The sequence below is a fragment of the Salvelinus fontinalis genome, chromosome 41 (assembly GCF_029448725.1).
Source record: "Salvelinus fontinalis isolate EN_2023a chromosome 41, ASM2944872v1, whole genome shotgun sequence".
NCBI classification, from domain to species: Eukaryota; Metazoa; Chordata; class Actinopteri; order Salmoniformes; family Salmonidae; genus Salvelinus; species Salvelinus fontinalis.
The window spans coordinates 15,411,818-15,427,894 of NC_074705.1; the positions used below are offsets into that span (position 1 = coordinate 15,411,818).

Consider the following 16,077-nt stretch of genomic DNA (forward strand, 5'->3'; position numbering starts at 1 on the left):
AGACCATATAGTTCTGGGCGGTCTTTTGTGACATTAATATCTGTCCCATTATCCCTCGGTTTCAACTAGCTCCGCATTTCCCATACTGAAATCAAATCAATGAAATCACGCTTGATGTGGTTGTAGACGTGGTTGTAATAAACAGAGCAATTTTCTGTTTTCTTCCTACAAATGTGGCTCTACTTTTAAACCATTTAAGCTTGAAAGTATTATGACCCCCGTCACTGAGAGAAGACTCTCAGAACAAATATGTGTCTTCTGTTTCCCTCTACAAGCCGTACAGGACTCCGAATGGACAAGACCAGACACTAAATCAGGCAGGGGGGAAAAGAATGGTGCATTATTTTCTACACAGAAGACCACACAAAGGCATGGCATGATGATCTTCTGAACTTTTCAATACCCTTCTGATGCATTTCAGTCCCTTGAAACTATACTTCCTTCAGGTGGAAATACTGTCAAAAGTACTGTCGGACTGATTTGTAATAAACTGTCATAGCCCAAATTTTAAAAAGTCAACATTAGTCGTTGATTACATAACTCGGTGGGGTCGCAAAAACATTTTGATATGAAAATGGGGTCGTGGGTCCAAAAAGTTTGAGAACCCCTGAACTAGCACTTCTGGAAAATGCTGCAGTTCACACACTCTACAGTACAGTAGCCTATGAGGTTCATTTGAGAATACACAGGAAGTCTACAGAAATAGAATACCTAAATTATATTTCCCCAGGCAGTCATGAAAAAAACGTCCATGTTAAACATACTGTATCAACGCGACAGCATATAAGATTGCAACACACTGATGGAATGGAGTATCGGATGTCTGAAAATAGCCTACCGAGCGTAAAGTTAAGTGTAACCAGCACAAATGAGCATGACAGTGATAGCAACTGTAGGAAGCAATGGGCCGAGCGATATACCCTTGCCATGGGGAGGAAACTACCGTTCATGGTGTTAGTCTCAGATACTATATCAACCCACAAACAGACAGACCGAAAAGTCAGGGAGAGAGGGAGCAGAAAGGAGAAAGAGTAAATCAATATAATAATTGTAAAACAGAGAAACAGCCTTAAGCTAATCTAACTCTACTGTTCCATTTTACACGGGACATTTCTCCAGCCAATCAACCCTACAGTCACAGAGCACTAAGGAAGCTGTTGCATATGTTCATTTGCTGCGGGAAATCATATAATTAAATAGTGATTGAATCTACAGTTTATACAGTCAATCAGTCAGTTTATCAGTCAATACAAGCTGTATTGTATCGGGCATACTGTCGTTTTCCCAATACTCATCTCCACAATCTATCTTGACCAAAGCCAAGAAATGTGGAAAGATAGTAGTCTGTTCTCTCTATTTCTCCCTGTGGGATTAAATAGGGTGTTAGATTTGTATTCCGCCCCTCCCAATGGTCTGTGGTGTGGCGATAACAACATAGCACTTCTGTAGAGGGAAGAGTAGTCAACAGAATGAGATGCAGTAACTTCATAGGGACACTGAGGGGATAAACCAATTGCATTGGCGGGTTACAGAAACTCTCAGTGTTATCCACACAGTTATTTTTCAGAAGAGAGGGGAGAGACCCTTGAAGGACTATGGTAAATAGGCAGAAAAGAAGCAGAGATTTCGAATGCACATTTTCAGAGTTTCAAAGAGTGGATATATCCAACTAGGACCAGAGCAGCACCTATTGCTCAAACATACCATTTGAAAACACTATTGGAGTAATCTAGACACACAAGATTTATTTTTTTTTGGGGGGGGGGGGGGGGTAAATGACTGAGGGTTTCAAATAGAAACAATAATATTTTGATATAAATACTTCACATAGACCGGGACAGTATAATTGGTGTCCTCTCTCTCAAAAGCAACCAAATGCAAAGTCCGCCTGCAGATGAGAGAAAATGGAGGGAATTGAATGGAGGTGATCTGTGATTGCCGCAGAAGCATTTCTTTGGTGCCGTTGCTTTGAAGCGGATGCATTTGATAAGCATTCCCACAGAAAAGCAGCCTGCTGAATCTATCCAATCAGGCCAGCCACTACAGACGGAGTGATTGAGGAATACAGACTCCATATCACTTCCGTAACGACACTTTCAAGAAGGAGAGGGTGCTGACACCACTAGATATAGAATACATAAAATCTCACACTGAAAAGTTTTTGCTTTTTTACAGCTTTTCTCATTCCATGACAATGAGAAAAGACCATAATAATCGGGAGCAAACGGCAAGTTTGTTGTTGTCGTCTGAAAGCAGAGTAGATAATAGAAACCATTCATTTAGACAGCGCTTCTGCAACTGCCACCTTATTGAGTCTAAGCTATTAAATGACATCGCTCACATTTCTTCCTATACCCCTTTTGCCTCCCCCTTCCTGACTGCCTGTCAGAGAGCCATCACCTCCCTTGCACCCCCCCCCCCCCCGTCTTAAACTGTAGCTCTCACCGTGAGACAGCAGCGCTCGCCTTCCAGGACGATAAGGGACGCGACGCTGCTGTGATTCACGTTAGGTTAATCCCCAAACTGTCACTCTACATGTCATCCACCAGGCAGGAAATGAAATAATTAATGAGTTACCAGATCATTATCGTCGCTGCTTTCTGGGCTGAAACGAACGTTGACGGGCTGGTTTTTACTGTAACACTCTTAGCTAGGGATTAGGGACCTTGCTTTCCTGGCTGTGGGTGGCGGTGACTGAACGGTCACTTCCTGGAGAGTGGCCTTGTGGATAATCGCTGGCATTTCCATGACAGGGGTCAGAGGTCAAGGGACAGGAAGCGTCATATTTGCATCACTGAAGATTAATGGAGGTCTGGGTTAAGTTACAGTCTTACTCATTACTTTGTCTAAATGTCATCTTTGTTTGGTTTGCTCTCACTTTCAAGTGGACAAATACTAAATGAAGTACCAGGTCTATGATGGTTCATATTGCCTTGGCCCTGCATGAACAGATCGGTTTAGCTGAGTGATGAAGCATGTGTCGGCGCCAAAATGAGCTCTCACTGAACCAAGGTGTCTGTAGCTAGTGATTTCCAACCTTGCTATAATGGCATCATCCATCCAGACCCCTTACAGCCACCCAGCTGCACCACGTCCTATTCCACTAACATGGTGCTGGAGGCAACTGCGTGGCTGTTGGCTCAACATGTGTCAGAGTCATAATGGCCAGGCGCAGGGAGCCAGATGGGTATTAAAGAAAGGGTAGGGGCCGTAGCTGCCATAGCCTCCAGAACAGGTTTCATTAGGAATATAAACTCAGCAAAAAAAGAAACGTCCTCTCACTGTCATACAAATATCTGTAAATATTTATATGAACATAACAAGATTCAACAACTGAGACATAAACTGAACAAGTTCCACAGACATGTGATTAACTGAAATTGAATAATGTGTCCCTGAACAAGGGTGGGGGGTCAAAATCAAGAGTAACAGTCAGTATCTGGTGTGGCCACCAGCTGCATTAAGTACTGCAGTGCATCTCCTGCTCATGGACTGCACCAGATTTGCCAGTTCTTGCTGTGAGATGTTACCCCACTCTTCCACCAAGGCACCTGCAACTTCCCGGACATTTCTGGGGGGAATGGCCCTAGCCCTCACCCTCCGATCCAACAGGTCCCAGACATGCTCAATGGGATTGAGATCTGGGCTCTTCGCTGGCAATGGCAGAACACTGACATTCCTGTCTTGCACGAAATCACACACAGAATGAGCAGTATGGCTTGTGGCATTGTCATGCTGGAGGGTCATGTCAGAATGAGCCTACAGGAAGGGTACCACATGAGGGAGGAGGATGTCTTCCCTGTAACGCACAGCATTGAGATTGCCTACAATGACAACAAGCTCAGTCCGATGATGCTGTGACACACCGCCCCAGACGGACCCTCCCCCTCCAAATCGATCCCGCTCCAGAGTACAGGACTCGGTGTAATGCTCATTCCTTCGACGATAAACGCGAATCTGACCATCACCCCTGGTGACACAAAACCGTGACTCGTCAGTGAAAAGTGCTTTTTGCCAGTCCTGTCTGGTCCAGCAACGGTGGGTTTGTGCCCATAGGCGACGTTGTTGCCGGGGATGTCTTGTGAGGACCTGCCTTACAACAGGCCTACAACCCCTCAGTCCAGCCTCTCTCAGCCTATTGCAGACAGTCTGAGCACTGATGGAGGGATTGTGCGTTCATGGTGTAACTTTGGCAGTTGTTGTTTCCATCCTGTACCTGTCCTGCAGGTGTGATGTTCGGATGTACCGATCCTGTGCAGGTGTTGTTACACGTTGTCTGCCACTGCGAGGCCGATCGGCTGTCCGTCTTGTCTCCCTGTAGCGCTGTCTTAGGCGTCCCACAGTACGGACATTGCAATTTATTGCCCTGGCCACATCTGCAGTCATCATGCTTCCTTGCAGCATGCCTAAGGCACGTTCAAGCAGATGAGCAGGGACCCTGGGCATCTTTCTTTTGGTGTTTTTTAGACTCAGTAGAAAGGCTTCTTTAGTGTCCTAAGTTTTCATAACTGTGACCTTAATTGCCTCCCGTCTGTAAGCTGTTAGTGTCTTAACGACCGTTCCACAGGTGCATGTTCATTAATTGTTTATGGTTCATTGAAGCACGGGAAACAGTGTTTAAACCCTTTACAATGAAGATCTGTGAAGTTATTTGGATTTTTACGAATGATCTTTGAAAGACAGGGTCCTAAAAAAGGGGCCCTTCTTTTTTTGTTGAGTTGCTCTTTGTCAGCACCATGGACAGCGCTAGCGCTGCACAGCTCTCAGCACAGCAGGCCACTGAATTGGCCAGAACCATAGCGATAAGCATATGGTGTGGTAATGTGGCTATTGCTATATTTCCCCCTAGGCCACATACATAGCTGTAGAATGCTAGGGGCCATAGCTGAGCTAATATTCCATGTAGAGGAACAACAACAACCAGAATCAGCAGGGTGGTCAATGCACATTCCAGGAAGGGAAATCAGCAGGATATGAATACTGCTCTTAGTGCTAGGAGCTGGTGGACAGGGCTGAGAAGAGGGTCTTTACCTTCCTTTCTTTGACACATATGGTATTGCACAGTGCTACATACAGAGTGCTTTTGTTAACCATATGCCTACTTTATTCTTTATGGCAGCCAGCTTTCCCAGGGGTTTTTCTAAGAGCTTGGTTTTAGACAGTCTTAGGAGGAGGACACACAAGAATTATCCACACAACAGTGAATGGTGCACATCATAGTAAGTAAATCACATAAGTGAACCAAGTAGAACCAAGAAAGCCTTGTTGTTAAGCTGCTTTGGTTGTACGAAGATCAGAGCTGGCTTTTGTGTTAACCAAACCAGCCTCTCTCTCAGCCTGAACAGTGTAATCTCGTCTCTCCGCGTGACAAGAAGTGGCCTTGTACCCCCGCCGCCACTCAACTCTTTCCTCCCGAACATTAGCACTGACAATGTTATCAGGCTGCCGAGCTCTGGCGCCTTCGCTGGGAATGCTGGCTGCTTGCTTTGTATGTGCTGGATTGACGGAGACCGAGGCTTAGGTTGCCATTCGCTCACCAAGATAATGGGCGACAGAAATTAGCTGGGGCGGAATGAGAAAATGTCAACAAAAGCAGTTATCTGTGAGTGAGTTTGTGTACACACGTTTGAAGAAAAGGGAAGTAGGGAGATAGACTTCAAGGATTTGGAGTGGCATTCTGTTCACTGTCAAAGCTCACAGATATCAACATCGGATTGTATCCACAGCCCGTATAGCCTCTGTTAGCCATGCATGTTAAAAGGTTTCACATTAAAAACATGATTGAAGTTGTCTGTATCTATAGCAGCGTATGCTGTCTGCGTGGTGTAAACATGCGTTTAATAGGAAACCCAGGAGAGTCTGGAGCTGTATGTCTGATACATGAGAAGCCTGTCATTCACGTCCTATGGAGAAACAGAGAGTATCTCACACAGCCTGGACCACAGAGACCAACACCTAGTTACAATGTCTGATGTTTTTCACCTTTTAAATAATACACTCCTGTCTCAGACATACATAGACATTCGTGCACCACCGCACACAGATACACAGGCGGAAGATATCTTACAAATCTTGTTATGTACTTAAACTGTACAGTACACACAAGCACACACATGCTGTGAAATGGCAGGACTGTAATAAAGTTCATTAAAGTAGCATAAAACTAGACAACATGAGCACCCTACATACCTTGTGTCATTGCTTTGTTGATGACACCTATGAAAATAAGAGAAAATAAGAATATTATTATTATGGAAACATAAAAATGATATTCCATAAAATCTGAGGTATTGTCCCCTGATAAGATAGGATAAACCCATTCCACACTTTCTGGTGATGAAAAAGAAGAATTCACATTTTTTGGGGAGAGAAAATGTGGAAATATGAAATGTAATGTTATGATGTGCCTTTACTGTGAAGTTCACCACAATATGTATTTAACCACCTGGTACCCTGGTCTCAATCAGCAGTCAACCCTCATCAACCCTTGTCAAGAGCTGGTAATACCCTCAATAAACCACCGACTCAAATCCCATCAGAGAGGAAAACAATGCTGAACTCATGATGACGACGGGAGACGCTGTGAGGGAGACACCAGCCAGAGGTGTCAGAGCTAACCAGACAACCCATGTGGAGACATTGATCAATGGAAGTTGGGGAAAGTTCTGGTTCTAGAAGTGGAATAGTACTATAGCTGGAGGGGAATTCTGAAACCAACTGTCAGAGCCACCCCTCAGTGGTCTAACGCAGATGGATCGATCCACTGGGTTTGGGCGGACTTGGGAGAAATAAGGTGTTGGTGCCTTCCAGCACAAAAAGCTTCCTTGAACATTGGCGGCAGCAGCGGCGGCGTATATTTCTCTCTCGCACCCTCCATTTTCTCGCCGTGAAATATCATTTTTAGACACGCTGGACAGGACCCTCGACCAGGCCCCGTCATGCCACAGGCGTGACTTATCGATGTGCCGTGGAGAGCTGATGAGATGAGATGGTGGAAGGGAGACAGAGGCAAGTGAGAGCTGAAAGGAACGGACAGAGGGAGCAGACTCTGTTTTTTATTTAACCTTTATTTAACTAGGCAAGTCAGTTAGAAACAAATTCTTATTTACAATGACGGCCTACCGAGGCCAAACCCTAACCCGGACGAAGCTGGGCCAGCTGTGCTCCGCCCTAAGGTTCTCCCAGTCACAGCCGGTTGTATTACAGCCTGGAATCGAACCAGAGTCTGTAGTGACGCCTCTAGCACTGAGATGCAGTGCCTTAGACCGCTGCGCCACTCGGGAGCTGTCTGTACCTCACTACTTTTTATTTGCCTTCCTATAACAGGTTGTAAGAGACAATCCAAACATAAGATGTATCAAACTAGAAGACCAAACCTCCAACCAAATCATCAGAGTTCCTACTGTACGTAGTACCTCATTGGTTATAAAATGGATCACAATAAACTACCAGAACAAGAGGGCACTGAGCAGTAGGCTAGTTCATAGCTTTTCCTTTTATTTTCTTCATCAGCAATAGTGTACAAACTGAGGGAGCTAAATGAAGATTTAACAATGACATTAAAATCCCACAATTATTGACCTTAAAATGCAATCGGGTAAGTCATATTGGAACATAATATTGCCTTGAACACCAAGGCCATTTGAAGAAATTTTACCAAGCAAATTCAACCAAACCTTATTGGTTGACCTTTTTCAGTTTGTCAGTTACAAATGGTGTGGCTATTAGCCTGAAAGTTCCAATGGAACAAATCACTGAACTGTTGCAGTAGTCGATGGAAATGTGACATTTAGGGCGAAATCACATGAAAATCTAAAATGAAGAAAGTATACCTATCACAACCTTGATATGGGCTGAAACTGAATTGCAATAAATCAAAAAGCATTATAGTATATATCAATCTGTCTGATATACAGTACCAGTCAAAAGTTAGGACACACCTACTCATTCAAGGGGTTTTCTTTATTTGTACTATTTTCTACATTGTAGAATAATGGTGAAGATGTCAAAACTATGAAATAACACATATGGAATCGTGCAGTAACCAAAATAATGTTCTTCAAGATTCTTCAAAGTAGCCAACCTTTGCCTTCATAACAGCTATGCACACTCTTGGCATTCTCTCAACCAGCTTCATGAGGTAGTCACCTGGAATGCTAGCCCTGGGTAATATAGGTCAGTGCTGCCATTGCTGCGCAGCTAATAAAATCTCCCCTGGTCTTCAAGGACATTATGTGGCTGCAGTCCCTTTACCATTTTCCCCAAAGGAACCAATACAGTCTTTATGATGGCGCAGTGGGTGATAGGGACGCTGTATATATTCCACACGCTAATCAGTGTCACTTAAACGGGCTAGGGTCAGGGGTCAGCCCCCCTGTGGGTCTTCTCCAACGGAAGCGAAGTCTCCAGATCTATGCTGATGACAGCCTGGCATTCATACACAGTATTCGGTCATCTCTCGCTCTCTAACTCACGCACGCAGGCACAAACACACACTATTCTATCACCTCTCAGAGTCCCCTCTGCGGGGCTAGGCAGTGCAGAGGGGCCTGTCACTGTCATGCTCAAGGGTAAACCAGGTATAAGGCTTATCTCTCTCAGTCTCTGGTCTGCAGGTATGATGAGGACAAAGGCAGAACACACAATCATTATCACAAGTGTATATTATTTGATCTTTCGGAGAATACCACGTCAGACTGGAAGTCAATATTCCTGTTAAATTCTTCAGCCGCCCCGAGTCCTGAAAACTTGCCGCAGCCCACCCAAGCAGCCCCTCTTCCTTCCTATCCAGCTGGCTGACAGCCAGTCGGATCAAATCCATTTAACGCCATCACAGGTTGCCCTTTGGTCCCTGGCCTCCAGTGCTGAAAATTGCTACTGTGCAAATGCCCTTCATGTAACGGTCCAACTGTGTCACATGTAGTCAGCTACCTTCCTAGACTCAGGCAGGTGATTTTGTACTCTCTCCCACACCGTACATTGAGGAGGCACACCATTTTCCCCCCAGGTGCTCAGGAGGTAGGTATACGACAGATGAGAGATTCCAGGTTCCTAGCTCTGCCTAGCTCTGCCACTCTCTTCCCATCCCCAGCCATTCTCTCCGCACCACTACCCCCGTAGCTCACAACAGATGACTATCGCTGTCTTCCCCCGCTGCCGCTGCCATCAAGGCCGGGCCAGGTGCTCCTCTATCTCTGGGAGAGAAGGGAGGGAATGGAGAGAGAGGGGAAGGGGAAGATGTTGAATTTCATACCTCACGGCTCCTGGATTAACCCGGTCTGGATGTAATGTTGACAGACAGGCCGACTAGCCAAGAGAGGGGTGAGGAGGGGGATGAGGAGGCAGAGGTAGCCCCTGTTTGAGAGGGTCAGCTGGATGTAACATTATAGTTAGTGGTGTAGTGGAGGGTACACGCAGGTATTTTTCAGTGGACATTGTGTATGCTCACTTCTTAAGCCTCATGATGCGCATCAAAGTAGTGTAGTGGAGGTGTACGCCATATCAATTAATAAAGGCTGACGGAGCAGATCAAAATGTTTAGCTTAAAATGTCGATAAACTATTATTTCTTCACATTTTAAGCGCCGCAATGTGCACACGGCAGTATGTTCCAAAATGCAATTTGCAGGAAACACATATTCTAAAATGCACACGGCACACGCAAGTGGTTTCATGGACAGAGATGGAAATATCTGTTAGAAATGTAGATAGAAGGTAGATCTAAAGATGTAACAACGATCATGGGTCGGTAATATGTCTAGGACTATGCCTGCTGGACAATGAAAGGAAGTGTAAAGAAAATGAATAGAACAGGAGAACGCAAATGAGGAAGTCTTTAGAATATAATTGCTTCCACATTTCTACGGTGGGATTTTGGCTATAGGCTACTTTCACGCAAGGTATGATTATAAAATAATACGAAGTAAAACGTCCGGGTTTGAAACAATCAAGGAACAGGAAAAACAGCGATGCTAATGATAGGCCTAACCGTCTTCTGGTAGATGAAAAAGGTTTCCTAAAAACCTTCTCAATTAAATGTTAACTACAAAGTAGACTATGCCTGCCTGGCAGAATGATATCATCATTATTTGCATTAATCCAGTGGCCAATTGTTTTGCAAACTCTATCTCATATGCCACAGTGTTTTTTCGCTAACCAAACAGTGCTAGGTGTCTGCACACTTCAATTAAAGGGTAACTGCGCCCCAAAGGTGGTCTCCCAATGTGGTTTAAGCATTGTTGTGGACTTTGAACATCCATTTGTGTTGTTTTTCTATAAAAAAAGTGTGAAACCTGTGAATTTCTGACTTAACAGCCTCGTTTATCTATTTCAATAGTAGACCTACTATTAGCCTACTTGCACAGTACAGCTTGGGTTGGCCTGACTGTTAGAGACCAATATGGGATTGATCAATTTAGGTCATTTAGTGTATGTCACCATTTCTCACACAATTTGTCACACTTTCCTTCGCTGGGTGGACTGATAGATTTTTTTTTTTTGTGTGCAAAATTGGTCTATACCCACTTCTCCAGGCACCGCTACACCACTGATGATAGTGGCGTTGGTACCAAAGCCAAAATACAACATATGTTCATTAAATCATGTACCTAGAACAACCTAGAACGGAACGCAGCCATTTTAGGGTTCACTGGAGACCAGGATTATCTGGATACAGAAGAGCCACCGTCAAGTATCACTATCAACCTATCAGAGAAGAGGATACTGTTATGTCTGACAGAGATTCATGACGTACGGCTCAGGCAGACTAGACAGACACATCCCTTAGCGTCACAGGGCAGCCAGGTGCGTCTCACAGGGCAGCCAGGTACGTCTCACAGAGCAGCCAGGTACGTCTCACAGAGCAGCCGTGTACGCCTGACAGCGCAAATCCATCCGCTTACCTTGTCTGGAATTCACTTTCCTCCCCCAGTAGATTAAACTCACACTTCACCTCACCTCGCAGCACACCAGTTAGCATGAAGGTACAGCGGAAATTACGGAAAATGATGGTACGTATAACTTCCCAGTGTGCAGGGTGTAAACTGGAAAAAAATCTTCGCAATACTTTTAAAAACTATTTACGTTGTTTTTACAATGGATTACAGCTAATTTCATGTATTTTATACTTGGGACGGAATGAGACAAGTAATTGCTTGTGTTTCCCGAAGACAGGGAATCCGCATTCAAATACGTGAGGGTTGGACTGAGTAAACTTCAGAGTTATTTAGCCATTGAAATATTAGCAGCCATTGACAATCATGTCTAAACCCAACGAAGCGAGAATATTACAAAAATGACTTCAGCAGGCAGCACAGCACATTACAGATAATGCTCTGAGAGACAACAATATCTTCAGTCCCAAATATACTTACTAAATGCTCCACTACAATAGATTTGATTTACTCATTCAGTCACGGGAGGCTGCTTTATGCCAGCATATTAAACGTGTCTAATAATTAAAAGGTTCTGCTGAACTTCCCTTTAATTAATTCATATGATTAATATGCCAAGGTGGCAGCTCATTGTTTACCTCTTGACAGACTATTATAGCAACAATGTAATAATCCCAACTGGTGTCCTTCCTCATAATGCATCAACAGATTACGTAGCTCTGAGGAGTCAGACCAAGCACTTCAAGAAATCATTGGAAGACTGGGGCAAACTAGATTCATCTGGTTTCTTATAAAGTTAGACATTGTCTATAGCGCTCGCCAGCTTGTAGCCCTGAGCAAGGCAGTTAACCCACTGGTCCCCGGGCGCCGAAGACGTGGATGTCGATTAAGGCAGCCCCCCGCACCTCTCTGATTCAGAAAGGCATTCAGTTGTACAACTGACTAGGTATCCCTCTTTCCCTTTCCCTTTCCTAAAAAACAGAAATGAGTTACCTCTGGTTCGTTCAGCCATTCCTATGGGGAAAATGAATGGAGAAAGAATGGGGTTTTGGGATAAACGGCAAAAACAAGGTCTGAGGGTTAACACAGGCTTAGGAGATCTTATACGTTTTGTTCTGTGAGATAATATCAGTCAGTTAACATGACCTTTATGAATTACGAAGCCTTTATGTTCTTCGCTGGCTTTTAAAAAACGACATAAATGCTTAAAAATTCACAAAAAGTGACGTTAGCTGATGAAGATTATCTGATAGAACAAAACATATGCGATCTCAGCCTGTGTTTACCATAGACCTTAAATCCTCAACAAAAAAAACATTCATTTCCCCATAGGCTTTGACCAACGACGCATGGCGGAGAGACGCTGTTGCTATTTCTTTCTATACCTTCCAGACTCTATATAGGGAGGGAAACCTGAGGAAACAAGTACACACAGTCCATCCACTTCAGGAATATTATTTGATTTTTTGTTATTTGTATTTTTATAAATCAACATATCAGATAATTTTTTACTTAACCATCACATTCATAATCTCCTTTCAGATTCCCCTTTTTCTTGAGTAGAACTTTGGATCTCAAAGACTGTGTATGATGGGGACACGTTACAGTACGCAAAGAGACAAAACTGCCTATCGCCATGCTGTATCCACGCTCCAGAGATTAAAACCCAGGAGTGGAAGGAGGGTTTATGCTTCCCGCATGGACACCTCTCAGAATTGAAACTCCTATCTGCTCGCCTTGCAATAGACTACCGGTTCCCCCATCGTTGCAGAAAGTTAATTTGAAAGTGAATATATCTGCCTATTGCCATCACCCAAAGCAACGGGCGCGGAACTGAGCCTGTATCCTGTCATAGAAAATGACAGAATACATCATGCGTACTGTATATAGTGTGTGAAGTCTGAGTGGCACTGACAGTAGGCTTCAGAGTTAAATGTATGATATCTATAGGTCTGTTTAAATTGTGAAAACTCTTGGAAGATTGCATGTGATATAAACACAGTTCTTGATCCTTCGAACACAAATACGACATCACAAATACATGTTTCCGTGGAAAATAAAGTAGTACTATTCTACTACAAATACAGGTTTGCCTCAAAAACGTTTAACATGCATTTGAAGCACACAGCAGTGTACATTTCTATGCATGAATTCTCATATTGTTATCACGAACTCAATGACATATTTCCAATATCTGAAAACTGCCTGCATCATTCTCAGAGACAACATACGCAGTGATAACGCTCACAACTCTGTAACCAAATACACAAGCACACCAGAGCAATCCTTGCATTAGTCAAACAACCAATCCATCAATGTGACGTACAGTGACACAAAAACCCCAGACCTACAGATACACACACAAAGCCCAAACGAGCACTCCCCTCCACGCACACACAAAGCCTATCCCTCCGAGCTATCCTGGAGCGGAGTACCTTTGCGCTCGGAGCGTTTCTTGCGCCTCCTCTTGAACCTCCTCCGGATCAAGCAGTAATAGGCCCCCGCGGTCCCCATGGCCTGGGAGCCATCCAGAAACAGAGCCATGCCTAACAGGGCTGTTCTGTTGCCCCTAGGCAGTCCTTTTGCCCCTTAGGCTGCCCTGTTGCCCCTAGGCTCTCTTTAGCCTGGAGAGTCTAGGAGGCACTGCACTTCCCCTCCCTCTCTCACTCTGCTAAGTACTGTACAGGCGCCAGGCGCAGACCCTCCCTCCTCCTGTCTGTCGTTCACACCCTCAGATGTCATGAGCTTTGCCAGCCGGTACTTTTATATGAATGATATAAAACGAACGAACGTCACTCCAGTGGTAGCCAATCTCGCCCTCTCCTTACAGACCCTCGTGATCTGAGGAGACACATGTCACAGTCACATACACACGCACACACATGCGTGCACAACACACACACACTTTTCTGGCCCCATCCAATGACGATCACCTTCAGATGGCCAACAAATGCCATCTAAGAAATAGAAACATATCGATTCGTACTGATTCAAAGGATCTATATTGTCCCATTGCTGTCACGGTGTCACAGTTACCCCAGCGTCACATGCAGGTATTCAGGGCAGGTGGAAATGAATTTCCACAGGCACACTCTATGGACACATAGCTGGCTCTCAGTGCACGTTTCCCTGTGTCAGCAGCCCAAGACTCCATTCCACCAGTCCCCCATCCAGACCTCTCTAATCCTGGGGGTAATTATTGTCCTGACATGCACCAGTGGCTTCCTGGCTGGGGGACTTAGCACTCCGTATTGTAGAAGAGCCACACCACTTAGTGTCCATGCCTACTATCATTCAGGCATCAGCTAAATCTGGCCAGGGTTATTATGAAACTCCTCACCCTTATAAAGAGGGGGTGATTAGCTGTAATTGTATATTAATTATACATACAGTAAGAAAACACATACAAGTAGTACATCGTGGGTCTCGTGAAAACACATACCAGACGGTATAACTTACTGCTGGACCTCTGTCTCTCCCCAGTGAACAGTGAACGCAATCCAGATATTTTGGATCCAAAACGTGATAGTATCACAGAGTTTCTAAACCCAGAGGCACAACATCGCAAGATTTCCTGGAAAGCTTGCGAAACAGACCAAATAGACCAGGAGATTCTCTCATTCAGAAGTCAAAAAATTCTGCCTTAGCTGTTACTTTTCTCGAAATCTAACAGCACAACCTAGATTATAGCCAATGTCTTAAGTAGTTGAACATGTTATTACTCTAACCTCATGAAAGTGGCAAACTGACAAGTTTTAATTTTCGACAAAACTAACTTTATATCGAAGGAGTGCCTTTTATTTGACGGCCTGCACACTCGCAGTTCGGCGCGAGACGACCGTTAGACGCGATGACGTGTTTTGGGCTCCCAAGTGCCGCAGCGGTCTAAGGCACTGCACCTCAGTGCTTGAGGCGTCACTACAGACACCCTGGATCGATTCCAGGCTGTATCACAACCGGCCGTGATTGGGGGTCCCATAGGGCGGCGCACAATTGGCCCAGCATCGTACGGGTTTGGCCGGTGTAGACCGTCATTGTAAATAAGAATTTGTTCTTAACTGACTTGCCTAGTTAAATAAAGGTTAAATAAAAAATAAATAAATAAATAAATTCTTCGCATCTTCATTCTGATAGTATACTGTAACAACGGCAGATGAGAAACAGGTTCTCTGGCCTACACTGCCCCCCTGTGGCATGTCTTGGAGTGGTGTATCAACTCAAGTGAACCAAGCCCATCTGAACAACATCAATATAGACCCATTTCCTGGCCGCGTCATGAAAAGTTGCACGCAGTTTCGAATCAGAAAGGGGCTTGTTTACATTGAAGTGACTATGAACACATCCAACTTCAGATGCAGCTCGCGTAAGTTAATACACTTGTACCTGTATACGCCTTGAAAATGGCAGATTTGGGCACTAATAAGCGCCTAAATTGGAACACAGTGGCTGTAGAGTAACATGCTATAAATGACGTCAGAGCTCAGGCTCTACGCATCACAGCGCTGTATGGGTTTTGACCGACAGACGTTCTGAACTTGAGCACCGCATGCAACAAGAAGTTGGCCCCATCCCTTCCGCTAATTGGGCAACTTTTGCTAATGTTTTGTTGTCTGACTGAGGGAAATGCTGTATATTAACCCTCCTGTTGTGTTCGATTCATGTTCATTAATGGGGTCGGTCCAAAATGACCACACCGTTATAGCTGATTAAAAATCCATAATAATACATTTATTATCACCTTATGTTGTGTTATAATTTTTTATCAACTTAGGTTCTTGTGAACATTACAAGGTTTGAACTTCTATTTTCTATTTATGGCCTGTAGGCCTCATTGACCTGAGCTCATACAACTCGTTTTTGAGTTAAAAAAAAAGCATAATGTATGGATTATTTTGACTATAACAAATACTCAGATGAAACATATTGTGCTATTTATCACAGACTACTTAGTGTCAAAGTTTAACAAGGACTCTCCTCCTCATCAGTGTCATGATCAAAGATATGATCAAGAGTCTCGCATACAGTATATCGTTTGGTCAATGTGCTGCCACAGAACTAATTGTGAGCAAGGCCCCCAAAAAGCTGTATATACCAGAGCTGTGAGATAAGTTCTCTATATTATTGAAACAATGTTGCGATTGTTTGTGAGAATGCCAACAGATGTGGTTCCCCTGGGGGAAAGATTC

General features: G+C 44.2%; 1 protein-coding gene across 4 annotated transcripts in view; it reads right to left on the bottom strand.

Moving 5' to 3' along the window:
- Nucleotides 1-16,077, bottom strand: part of LOC129840741 (double-stranded RNA-specific editase 1-like) — a 60,531-nt gene that overhangs the window by 11,432 nt on the left and 33,022 nt on the right. Inside the window, exons 1-2 of one of the 4 annotated variants that reach the window (XM_055908880.1) lie at nt 13,327-13,638; nt 6,190-6,216 (exon numbers count right to left, since the gene is read on the bottom strand). The exons of 1 other annotated variant lie outside the window; for it this stretch is intronic. In XM_055908880.1, the coding sequence (XP_055764855.1) occupies nt 6,190-6,216; nt 13,327-13,435 (136 nt within the window). In that variant the 5' untranslated portion in view covers nt 13,436-13,638. Of the gene's footprint in view, nt 1-6,189; nt 6,217-13,326; nt 13,639-16,077 lie in introns of those variants that run through there. 2 more of the 4 variants (XM_055908882.1, XM_055908881.1) reach the window with 2 other exon arrangements.